This window comes from Lontra canadensis, unplaced genomic scaffold, assembly GCF_010015895.1.
Source record: "Lontra canadensis isolate GAN:19392208 unplaced genomic scaffold, GSC_riverotter_1.0 scaffold26, whole genome shotgun sequence".
Taxonomy (NCBI): Eukaryota; Metazoa; Chordata; class Mammalia; order Carnivora; family Mustelidae; genus Lontra; species Lontra canadensis.
This window is the reverse complement of record NW_022631020.1, coordinates 3,158,157-3,171,483: the sequence shown is the minus strand read 5'-3', so window position 1 is coordinate 3,171,483 and position 13,327 is coordinate 3,158,157. Positions and strand designations below refer to the sequence as shown.

The window sequence follows — 13,327 nt, the reverse complement described above, 5'->3', positions numbered from 1 at the left end:
ACACTATCCAGTTCTTTCAATAAATTCATTTATGTTTTATACCACGAATTTTCTTTATAGTAAGAAATAATAAATAATGTGAGGCATTGAGGTGCTCTGAAAGAATGTTATTATTTTCAGTCATGTAACCTGGCATCCAATCCCATTTTTAAAAATTATTATTATTTTTTAAAGATTTATTTATTTGAGAGAGAGAGCAAGCGAGAGTGAGCACAAGCAGGGTGAGGGGCAGAGGGAGAAACAGGCTCCCCACTGAGCAGGGAGCCCGATGTGGGACCCGATCCTGGAACCCCGGGATCATGACCTGAGCTGAAGGCAGATGCTTAACTAACTGAGCCACCCAGGCATCCTCAGTCCTGTATTTTATATTTCTGTATAATCTCCTATTCTTATTCCTAAATTCTATCTTTACATAAAATCTTCAGAGGTAAGCAATGTTTTTTCTGAATAACGACTCCGTGGAAACGGGGTATGTGTACACTGTAATGTATCGATCTAGCTCCACTCCTTACAGGTATGATTACTGATTGCTGTTTTCTTAAAGAATAATCTGAATAGTGTGTCTCCAGAAGTTCAAGTGTGAAGGTGTACAAATGGCAAAAGAAAGAATGGGGGTAAGTAAACCAACTATGGAACTGTTCGCCCTGGTTATACACTGAATGACTAGAATGGCAAAGACTTTGCAAAATTATTTGTCCAAACAATTGTAAGAGCTATCGATAATCCCTTTGTCCATCATGACCTGGTAGGGCAAACTCATTTGAGAGAAACTGCAGGTTGAAATTCCGCCAGCATGTCTACCCATATGACCCAGCTTGATCCCTCACATCGTCCAGCAGACTTAATGCCTAATTATTTTTGCCTGTTTCCAAAAGTGAGCCCAACTGTCAGAGGACAAACGGTTTCCACTTCTGAGAATGTTTTTTTAAATGTGTCTTTAAAAAAAGCATGGACAATTTCAAATAGGAGTACCCCACAATTTTGAACATCACTAGAAGAAATATATAGATTTCCAGCATAACGAGCTTTCGTGATTTACCCACCGAAAGCTGCATCACAATGTGAACATCACAAGGTTTCAGTATAATGAAAAGGCACATAATGTCCTTTCAGAGTCGGCTGGCTCCCCTCAGCGTTCCTTCGCTCTGCTTTCTCAACGTTCACTCAGCTTTATGCCCAGTGTCCCCCCACCCATCCCCCAGTGTCCGGGTACAGCTGCATGACTGGTTATGTTCTGGCCCATGACATGGAACCGGACGGATATGCCCTTGTGCTCCCCTTCCTGCTCGCAGAAACACCGAGGTGACGTGGAGGAGCCTAGCGAGTGATCTCAGATCACGAGACAAGAGGAGCTTCCTGACGATGACCGAGCCACCAGACAAAAGTCGCCTGTGTCCTCACGCTGTGGAGCTGCCTTTACTCCAGGTGGCTTACGCTTGGACTGTGAGATGAGAAATAAACTCCAGTCTTGAAGCCACTGTTCCTGTGGCCAGACTTCCTGAACACAGCCTTCACTCACTGTTCGGCTATCATTACTTATTAGATCACCGGCTTCTCCAGAAGCCATTCTTTAGAACTGGAGAGACGAAGAGGGGAATTAGGCAGCCGCCATGTTGTGGTGCACTCACATGACTTCTTCTTTCTGTGTGTGAGAAGAGAAAGGGATCTCTCTCCCTTCCTCTTCTGTGAGGCTATAAATCCTATTGGATTAGGGCCCATGCCATAAAACCTCATCTAACCTTATTTACCCTCTAAAAAGCCCGGTTTCCAAATATAGTCACAGTAGGGTTTAGGGCTTCAACACACAACTTTCAGGGGGAGGCAGAAGACAATAATTAAGTCCACACCAACACCTAACCTTGGCACTGCCATAACACCCCTGGCATAGCTCTACCATTTCATTTTCTACATTGAAATATGACACGCTAATTAAAACCTGCACGGAATAAAGCATTGAGAGCACAAATACCTAAAAACAGACCTGAAAGATTATGAATTTCAAAATGAAGGTATGTAATAAAATGATATATAAAATATACAATAAAAATATATTATCTTACAATCAATAACTGGGCCATCTTCTGTGCTTCTCTTGTTAATGGATCAACAATAGCAATGACATCAAAGAACATGTCATTCTCTTCAGGATTTATCGTTATAATGCTAGGAAAACAGAAAGTAAGATGAAAGATGATCAGTTAAATTTATTTAATTATCTAATAAGACTTAATCTCAGCTATATACATTCCTTTAAAAAAAAAAAGATTTTATTTATTTATTTGACAGACAGAGGTCACAAGTAGGCAGAGAGGCAGGCAGAGAGAGAGAAGAGGGAAGCAGGCACCCGGTTGAGCAGAGAGCCCAATGCTTGGCTTGATCCCAGGACCCTGAGATCATAACCTGAGCCAAAGGCAGAGGCTTAACTCACTGAGCCACCCACCCAGGTGCCCCCCCCTCTTTTTTTTAAGTAATCTCTATACCCAACATGGGGCTTGAACTTACAACCCTGAGACCAAGAGTCAAATGCTTCACTGAGCCAGCCAGGCACACTTGAGCTATATGCATTCTTATTAATTGCTTTCTTTCTCACTGGATTAAGAAAAATCCTGATTACTTCATAGATGAAAATGCAAATTTATTTTTAATTCCAAGTTTTTATTTTAATTCCAGTTAGTTAACATACAATGCAACTACTAGTTTCAAGTACAGAATTGAGTGATTCCACACTTTGATACAACACCCAGTGCTCATCACAGCAAGTGCCCTCCTTAATGTCCATCACCAATTTAACCCATCCCCCACCCACCTCTACTCTGGAAACTGTCAGTGTATTCTCTATAATTCGGTCTGTTTCTTGGTTTGCCTCTTTTTTTTCCCTCCATGCTATGTTCATCTGTTTCTTAAATTCCACATATGAGTGAAATCATACAGGATCTGTCTTTCTCTGAGTGCTTTATTTCACTTAGCATAACACCCTCTACCTCCAACCACATCACATCTTTGCAAATGGCAAGATTTCTTTCTTTCTGATGCCTGAAAAATATTCCTGTGTGTATGTCAAATCAAATCAAAACTACAATAAGATACCACCTCACACCTGTCAGAATGGCTAAAATTAACAGCATAGGAAACAACAGATATCGGTAAGGATGCAAAGAAGCCCTCTTTCACGGTGGGAAGGCAAGCTGGTGCAGCCACTCTGGAAAACGCAAATTTATTTATTTATTTATTTGACAGAGAGAGAGAGATCACAAGTAGGCAGAAGGGCAGGCAGAGAGGGGAAAGCAGGCTCTCTGCCGAGCAGAGAGCCGGATGCGGGACCTGATCCCAGGACCCTGAGATCATGACCTGAGCTGAAGGCAGAGGCTTTAACCCACTGAGCCACCCAGATGCCCTGGAAAAAGCAAATTTAAAAGCCTACTGTTTGTGTTCAATAAATTACAAAACTGGAAAGAATCAGAGAAAGTTAAAGTAAGATTCTATGAATGAGTCATTTTTAAAAACTCTTTAAAGAACAATAGTATTAGAGTGAAAACTAATTTTAAGCACCCCCCCTTTAAGTTCTCATGGGTCATACAATATTAAAAAATAAAGCCCAGGTAAGTTTTGTGTTAGCTGATTGTATTTTCTCAGACTTGAGAATAAAACAACTGTTCAGTAGTTTTATTAAACTTAGGATCTAAAAAATCCCAACATATATTAGGAAAGTTTTGGGGGAAAAAAAATCTCAAATTTATCATACTTAGTTTTACGCCAGTCACCCTCTCTTGACCTCCTCCCCTCAGTCTTCTTCCTCGTGTCTTTCACTGAACTAAATTCTAAGTTAGAGGATACACTCATCTTTACTGATGTTGCGAAAATTAGTAAAAGCATAGAAAAGGCCAATGGAAGATAATAAATTCTATATTTACTGTAATCAAAGTTAAAAGTATATATTTGACTAAAAGTACAGAATATTCCAACTGAATTACTATTTTAACACTGTAATACAGGAAGTCAGTTTTTCAAGATGTATGAATTAAATATCTTACATATTACAAGGGAAAAAGATTTCCAAATCAAAATGGATACCTGTAAAATTACAGGGACATTAGTCTTCTTTGGTGTAGGAAGACTATAAATAACTAGACTTTTGCAGTGAGGGGGTTAATTTCTCAGCAATAAAAGCTAATGCAAAAGTCACTTCAAATATGGGTCCTCTGAGAAAGAAACAGAAGACATTTTATTTTCTATGCAGTTGACATGACTTGATTTAGTTAAAATAGGAGTGACAGAATCGGACAACAGATCCTGCTATGTGACGACTGCTAGACGTAAGGGTTACAAATCAGATGTTGTAAAATTAAAGGGCCTATCCTCAATGGTTAATGACTTCAATTATCCTGGTGAAAATTTTACAAATTACTGCCATACTTGCAGCATTATTCAAAACCAGGCATCTTTTGTATGCTTTATGAGATGTTCTGGTGGCCAAAGTAGGCATCTGTTTACTCCAATGATTGCCAATGTTGTGAGGTTGCATGTATCAGAACCCCACCGTGCCCATCATCTACCTCTCCGTGCATTGGTGGAGACTCAGGACAATTTTCTGAACAGAGTCCTGAGCCTATCAGGAGGTACTGCATTGACTCAACTAAAAATGGAAGTAGGAGGTCTCTTTCCTCACACAATATCAACAAAAAGATGCCAACTCTACCTATACCACCCTTTTAAGGCAATGGATTTGTATTCAATTTGTCAAGAAACTATTGCTACACTTCATGCCATTACCCAGGAAGAATAACGTCAAGTACACAGATAGTCAATAACTATTAAAAGCTTAAGTCAGAGAAAGACATGAAGGACAGCTTGAGGTACATGCAGTCTGTCATGTCTTAGAGAGAAACTAAGGACATTTCGAACCAGCCACAGCAATGGGAAGCTGCCACTCAGCCAATATCCCATCCATTCCATGCAGAGTTGTTTTACTGAATTAAATGATCAGTTTCTGTATAAAGACAGGTCGAACCACCTATTTTAAAGATGTTGTTGAAAACACTATGCCTCCTGTAGTATTCCCTCTGTGAAGATTTCTCAGAGAAATTTCAGTGTCCTCTCTCTTCTAAAAACAGTTATATTTCACCTGGACAACTCATTTATTTTCTTTTGTGAACTCTGAGACCCATGTACACTGGAAAACTCACCGTTAAATTTGGGGTGTGTCTTGGCAGGCACAAAGGCTGGCCACCCCTCCCTACAGCCCCCTTTCCTTCCCGCCTGCCCTGGGAGCTCCAAGCTCTAGTATCAACAGCCTTAGAGGGGCTTCACCAGCTCGCAAAACTGTATAAGGGCAAACCCTCCAACAGTTCCTTTATAAATCTATCTGTTTTCATCTGCACACCCCCACACTCGTACGTGGGTATAGGCATGCGCGCTCACACACACGCACACACCAGCAGCATCTCTGCGGTGCTGAGCCCTGAGCCGACAGCCCAGCATTGCTAATGTGCTTCTCTCTACTTTTCCTACAATTCCAACACAAATCAAATCCAACAAAGTCATTCTTCCTTCATTAATACCATCAGTTGGATTATGGCTAAGTTTTGCTGGCCTGCGTCCTACTTTTAAGGTGGGTATTCACCTGTGTCCTCCCAGATTAATGTGAGCTGATTTTGTGGTTTAATTTTCAGGTCCAATCTTCCTTCTCTGATTTCCATGTTTCGTTATTTGTCTAACAAATACACACAATACACATAACAGCTGCAAAGCATTAATTATCTATTATATTCAAGGCAGTAGGTCTGAGTCTCATAAAACCCCTGTAGGGTGGGAATCAACACTACATTTTATAGATTAAGAAACTGAAGCAATGAGAGGTCCCAGGGCTATGGTAACAGATTCAAAAACTGGGTGTTTTGGATAAGAAAGCTCATGCTATACCATATAACCCATGCTGATCGAGATAAACATATCAACCTGGGTAAACACAGAAAAAAAGGCTGAATGCCTAAATTATACTCATAAGCTCAGAAAATGGCAAATGACGGACTCTGCAAGTTTCAGAAGGCAGGCATTATTAGATGAGGATGTATATTGTATAAATAGAGGCACGCCAATACATACAGGCCACACGCCCATTTGTATTTATAGTAATGCCCCAGAGATAACAGAAGAAATTGGGGGAACTATAGACCAGTGTCACAAAGTAGCATCATACTCTTACACCTTTATAAAAGAAGGCAGTAGGCTTAAAAGCAGCAGATGCATTGACAGATGTGACAGGTAAAGAAAGTCGAGACCAACCAACAATAAAACTATAAAAGATCAAATGTATCAGACATTTAACATGGGCATAAGTTCCAAACGTATCAAAATTCCCAAGTATAATATAGCATCATGGAACAATCTAGTGACTAATGTTTACAATGACGGTTTTGAGCAATCTGTGTTAAATTATTCCAGCACGTGGTATGCAGGAGTCAAAGAAGTTGACGCCTGGGTGGCTAAGTGGGTTAAGCCTCTGTCTTCAGCTCGGTCATATTCTCAGAGTCCTGGGATCGAGCCCCGCATTGGGCTCTCTGCTCAGCAGGGAGCCTGCTGCCCCCCACCCTCTTCCTGCCTCTCTGCCTACTTGTGATCTCTCTCTCTCTGTCAAATTAAAAATAATAATAATAACAAATCATCCTTAGGAATTCCAGCAGATGTGTTTATTAAAAATACAAGTACTGAATCTCAGTTATCTGAGAACAGTAACACTTCCTTTCGAACAGTGCTACTTTCTTTAGAAAGTAATCTTCGCTGAGTTTACTCCTGCTTGTGTGTGAAGACCTCTCTAAAGACAGACGTCCTGCGGCTGAAGCTGGTGTCACCACTGGAGGTACACATGGACAACCTGAGACGGCATCTGCCATAAAACCAGCCGGCTTACAAGAAAGTGCCAGCCACTGCGAGTCTGGGCTAAACCATTTGTCTCAATTGAGTTTTATAGGAGCAGTGATTAGAAAAAAGATCATATAATAAAGCATGCTTATAGTTTAATTATTTGATGTCTATCTTTTCCCCAATTCTGTGTGGTCCTTAATTAAAAACAACAGAAAAGGTTCTCTTCTGGGGACACAGAAAATTGTATGTATGTAGACAGAGCTTGGTGAATTTCATTTCGACTATCTTAGAGTAACTGTATAATATAGTGAAATTACGCACTAGTTTATTACCCCAAAACAGTATTTCTCTGAGGGCTGCTTTCGGAAATCTAATCTTCACAAAATAATAAATTTTTAACCAAAAAGTTTTCCATGGATAAATAAGTTGCACAACTGCTAATTAACCAAAAACGAATTTTTCTTTCACCTTTAAGTAGATCATATTTCATAACTGTTAATATACTGATGCATACTGGAAATCATTCCCTATTCCCAAGAATGCAGTGTTCTCTAAAGTTACTTACTTGACCAGAGAACAGTTTTCCTCTCAGAATACATTTGTCAGTATCTCAGGGTAGCGTTCCACTGAACACATCTTGGACACTATCTTGTACGTGTCTACATTTTATTATTTATTTATTCATTTAAGTAATCTCTACACCCAGTGTGGGACTTGAACTCATAATCCTGCGATCAAGAGTCACTTGCTCTTCTCACTAAGCCAGTCAGGCGTCCCCGTGTCTACATTTTATTAATCAGAATTCTTTAGTAACTTGAATCTTCTACACACTGAGAATATAAACATATTATTTATATATAATGATAATCCCAAGATACTACAAAAATCCCAAATGATCTTGAACAAGAAAGATAATTAAACAAATTATACTAGATAGAATTTACTTGAAGCTTCAGATCCTTACACATCATCCTTTATTTGCTAGAATATATAATTAACTGGAATTTATTTTCCTAATCTCATCAAAGACATTTCTTCTCTAACAATTTTTAATTCTACTTTAAATTTTGCTGTACTTTAAATACAAATGGAAACCGTAATTGAGTATGGGACACCGTGACAGAAAAAAGGCAGACACTATTATGTTCTTACCTGTGATTCTCTCTCAGAAATGTGATATCATGGCGAGATGCAAGTTTAGGCAAAGAGGAAAGAAGGGCATCAACTTTCATAACAAGGTCACTCATGCTAGAAAAACAAGACAATGTGTGAGTTTTTCAAAGGAGAAAGGTCCACATTTCATGTCATAAATGCTCTGAGAAACAGAAATTTAATTTAAAATATCTCCAATAGACAAGCTTTATATAAGTAACTTTTCTTCCAAACTTGTTAGTAATTTGTCAGTTTAAGGTAAGATGACTGTTACTTTAAAAACCACCCTGCTTTTCCTTATCACTGATATGATCTTTAAACACTTCTAAGTGGTGTTCTCAGCAGTGTCTGTAGCATATGGTGAATCATTCAATTCAAGGCAATATTTGCTGAGTGTTGGTCATGTGTCCAAGCAATGGGGCCCACATCGGAAAGAAAGAGCTGGAAGAACCACAAAGGGGAGGAGCTTTAAATATAATTAAGAAGTCCAGACTTCTATGGCCACAAATCAGTTTGAAAATTAATTAAAACTGTATAAGACAAATACCTAGATTAAATATAACCAAATTTGAAAATCTATGATGGAGGAAATGTATTATATGTTCATTGATACACTGGGGCAGAAAATGTTGGCTGAATTTTAAGACAAGTTTTTGGAAAGAAGAGGAAAAAGAAAAGAAAGAATAAGCACTTCCATTTTATAAAGAAATTTAGATTCTGAGTAGGTTGAGAACCTGTGTCTACTGTATCATTTTTTACTGGACTACCAGGTTCTGACATGTAGGACTCTGCTTAATGGCCACCTAATAAACATGTATAATAATAAACATATAATAACATAATAATAACCATATATTTTCTACTTGAAAATAACTGGATATTATCTCTTTACTGTAGAAAAGCCCTTGCTTCATGACTTTATTTATAATTTTCTATGTGAACATCATTTCCTAACTGATTAATTACTTCCTAAATGATAGAGTAAGTAAAGGACATCTATTCATCTGGATCAGAATTCTGTACTCAAGAGGAAGAATCAGAACTTTGAGGTCTGGCAAGAACCACCTCAAAGCCTAGCTGTATGCTACAAGACACTGGGGAAGCCTGAAGTAAAGAACAGAAAAAGATGTAACAGAAAAACAACCCAAAAGGACACTGATCTGGCTAAAATATAAGATGCCACTGACTTTACAACAAAATAATTATTAGGAAAGGAGTAATTTATATAATGACAAAAGGAACAATTCACTAGAAATATACCCTGAATCAGGGTATATATGACTATAGTTCAAAATACTTAAAACAAAAATTGACAAAGTTATAAGAAGTAAATGATTGATTCATGATTCTAGCAGTGTTTCCACGAACTTCTTTTAGTAACTGACAGATAAAACAAGGTACTCAGTATTTCGATGGCTGGAAAAAACCTAGCATGTTCAATATAATAGACATGTATAAAATCCTCCTCACAATTAGAGAATATCCCTTTAAAAAAATGAGGCATGGGACAATGATAAGAATGAACCTTGTGTCACAAAATTCAGAGAAATAAATAATAAATAACTGATATTCACAAACCATGGTCTCTAATCACAGTTCAAAACAAACTGGAAATCATTTATACATTGTGCCATTTAAAAAATCTGCAGCACATCTTATTCATTTATTTATTCAATAAATATTTACTAGATGTCTAACAAGATCTAGGTATAATTCTATATAAAGAAGATAAAAACAATAAAATGGACCACAGATTTGCTTTGATGAAGCCAAGAATTACAAATATTTCAAAACATTTAAAAAAAATGAACAAATGTTAAAAAAAAACACAGAAATTTGAACATACTAGCACTGAATCATAATGAAATATATTTTAAAACTTAGGTGATACAACTAAATAAGTGTAAGAGATGCTTTAAGCTGGTAATTTAAGGATATGTAAGGGAGAAAATGTGATATTAATAAGTTGTGAATTCAAATTGAGAAGTTTATAAAACAGAATAGATTAAAAAGAAATAAAAAGAACTGAAACTGATAAAAAAAAAAAAACAATTAGGAGCTTGGCATGTCCTAAGTCCACATATATGAAAAGTAAAAAAGCAAAAGTAAAAGTAAGTCTAATAAAATAGACAAATCTTTGACTAAATTAAGCAAACTAAATCAAGAGAAAAGCCAACATAAATGAGAAGTTTAAAAGCTGGATGCTAGGGAACAAAGCTGTTAAAATTCACAAATGACATGAGAGTCTAATAGTAGACAAAATGTTACAAAAATTGAGAGTTGAGCAAGAAAGATCAATGTAGAACGTAATATTGTTCCTGTAATTTAGCATTAAACAATTTGAAAATGCAGTTTAAAATACACCATTTACAATATGAACTAAAAGCATAAAGTGTAAGGGAATAAATAAAAAAACATGTGTAAGACCTCATGGGACATAGGTGAAAGCTTCACTGAAGGACCCACAAGGAACACTAAGTGTGTCTAACCATCTACCTACGTATTCTCATATATATTTTTATATATAAATCATATCCTACAATTATATACCATATACATCAGTTATATACCTATATTATTTTATATATTATATTATATACACAACTGTATATATAAAATGTACTATACATTTATATAGCTATATACAAGCAATATATGACTATATGTAATAGGTGGGTAATTTAATATTATATAATGATGGCAATCCTCCTTAATCTATCTATAAATTCAAAGAAATTCCCATAAAAATTCCAGGAACTTTTTTTTGCTATATTGGTCCTAATCGTATTTATACAGAAAAACAAGTAGCCAAAAACAGTTAACACAATTTTGAAGAAAAGGCAGAATTTCTGCTATCTAGTATCAAAATTCGTTACAGAGCTGGGATAACTGGAGTGTGGGACTGGCACAAGACAGTACACTACTGGAACAGAATAAAGAGCCAAGAAGAATTGAAAATATCGTTCAGGTAAAAAAATGAAACTGTAAAACTTCTAGTAGAAAATAAAGGAGAACATCTTTATGAATTTAGACTAGAGAAAATTCTTATACATTGTACACACACACACACACACACACACACACACACACGTTCACAAGCAGAGCACAGACAAGCCGTGAAGGGAAAAAAACTAATAATATTTTCATATTGAAATAAAAAACATCTATGTATCTGGTAAAAAATTACAATAAAAAAGTAAACAGCCATGTCACCAACTGTGATATAATACACGAGGCACATATAATTGATGGAGATTAGTATAAAGAATCACAGAAAATTTTCAGACATCATTAAAAGAAAATAACCCGACAGAGAGCTAAGCAAGACACGTGTGGGTTTTTTACAGAAAAGTAAACATAAGTGAAAATAATCGTATGAAAAGACACTCAACTTTACTTAAAGTCAAAGAAATGCAAATTAAAAAAAGACACAATTTCACAACCACAAGATAGAAAAAATTAACAAGTGGGGGAACACCAAGTATTGGTAAGAACTGGGGTACGAGCTCTCGCGTTTCTGGTGGGAGTGTTAACTGCTGCAGCTACTAACAGTATGTGGAGAAGCAGAGGACGCACAGACCCTCCGCCCCAAATGCAACATGCCTGTGCTCTAGAGAAACTCCCACCGCGCAAGCAGACACTTCCAGCGCGTTCCTTACAGCGTTGCTGACCCAGTAAAAAACTACAGCCAAGTTAACTGTATCTCAGTATGGGATTGTATAAATGAACTATAGTATATGCATTAAATGAAACACTAAGAAGGAAGTGAAAAGCAGAAACTAGCTCTACGTGCGTAAACGGAGGAAAGCTCCAGGAGAAGGTGCAAAGAAGCCACAGTAAACAGCATTTCTCTGTAGAAGTCGGGCATCAACACATCAACACTGATCACGGACATCCACGGAAGAAGCAAAAGCATAAACGCAAACCTGGGATCACGCACACACTTAGGAAAATGGTTACCTCTCAGGAAGGATGGAGACGGGCTGGCGGGGCTGAGAAGCAAAGAGGACAGTAAGATCCAGAGCAAGCAAAACAAACTATTGTTATCTACGGTTTGGTGGTGGGGAGTATATGGATGCTTTTTGTTTTTTCAATATTCTCCACATACCTCTTATTACAGCTTATGTACATATCTGAAACACTTTCTAATCTTAAAGAGAAAAAATAAGATGCAAAATAGCATCCCCCCAAAATGAATTGCTCTTATGATTTTAAATACTTACTTCTTTGAACTGATTTCCATATTTTCAACAATGCCTTTAATTTTCTCTACTAAATTAGTAAATGTCATTTTTTCCAAGAAGTAAAAATCTTCTGTATAGAAATTTTCATCTAAAGGTCCTGAGAACTTAAAACGAAAGGAGTTTTATTATTGTATACCTTCTAGAAGATACCAGTTTGGGACAAATATTTTCTCATCAGATAGATATTTAAGCAAAAACTGATTACAGGGCGCCTGGGTGGCTCAGTGGGTTAAGCCACTGCCTTCGGCTTGGGTCATGATCTCAGGGTCCTGGGATCGAGCCGCACATCGGGCTCTCTGCTCAGCAGGGAGACTGCTTCTCCCTCTCTCTCTGCCTGCCTCTCTGCCTACTTGTGATCTCTCTCTGTCAAATAAATAAAATCTTTAAAAAAAAAACCAAAAAACTGATTACAGATTAAACAGATGGTGGCTATCAGTTCCACAATTTACTAAATCTACTGGGAAACAAAGAAGAGAAAAATGTTTCTTACTCTGGTATTACAAATAACATTTGCATAAACACCAAAATCAAACTGACAAAATAAAAAAGGAGTAAATTATTTCCATTCGAAAGTTTCACTTTGAAACATAATACTTCCCTTCCAAAAACCAAAGGCTTTCCATCCTAAGGTAAATTTTGAAAGCAAGTGTCTATATTTTATAAATCTTTTATTTTCAATTTGCTTTTCTATTCACCTATAAATTGTGGTCTACACTGTGTTGATATAAATTAGTACATAAGCAAGGCATAAAAGAGCAAAAAACAGCAAATCACATAATTACTTAAATGTACCAACCCATCCTCATTGAACTGATGCTGTACAGTGGTTTGAAGCCCAGCAAGGTCATGCAGCTCAGCTTTAAACTAGTAACTCTAGAAGGGCAAGGTGTCCAACTGCCATGTACCTAATTTTGTAGGATGGCTATTCCATCACAACGACCACCAATTCAACTACCATTAGCATTCCCTGAGGGAACTAGTATGTGCGGTCATCAGTGAATCATGAACGCAAGCCCCAACGTCGAAGGTCAGCCTGACATAGTCTTAGGCACTACTAGACAACTACACTT

The 13,327-nt window shown here is 37.2% G+C and overlaps 1 protein-coding gene across 3 annotated transcripts in view; it reads right to left on the bottom strand.

The window, feature by feature from the left end:
- Positions 1-13,327, bottom strand: part of UGGT2 (UDP-glucose glycoprotein glucosyltransferase 2) — a 183,941-nt gene that overhangs the window by 45,993 nt on the left and 124,621 nt on the right. For all 3 annotated transcript variants that reach the window (XM_032864140.1, XM_032864141.1, XM_032864142.1), the window contains exons 23-25: positions 12,237-12,361; positions 8,014-8,109; positions 2,061-2,163 (exon numbers count right to left, since the gene is read on the bottom strand). In XM_032864140.1, the coding sequence (XP_032720031.1) occupies positions 2,061-2,163; positions 8,014-8,109; positions 12,237-12,361 (324 nt within the window). The remainder of the gene's footprint in view (positions 1-2,060; positions 2,164-8,013; positions 8,110-12,236; positions 12,362-13,327) is intronic.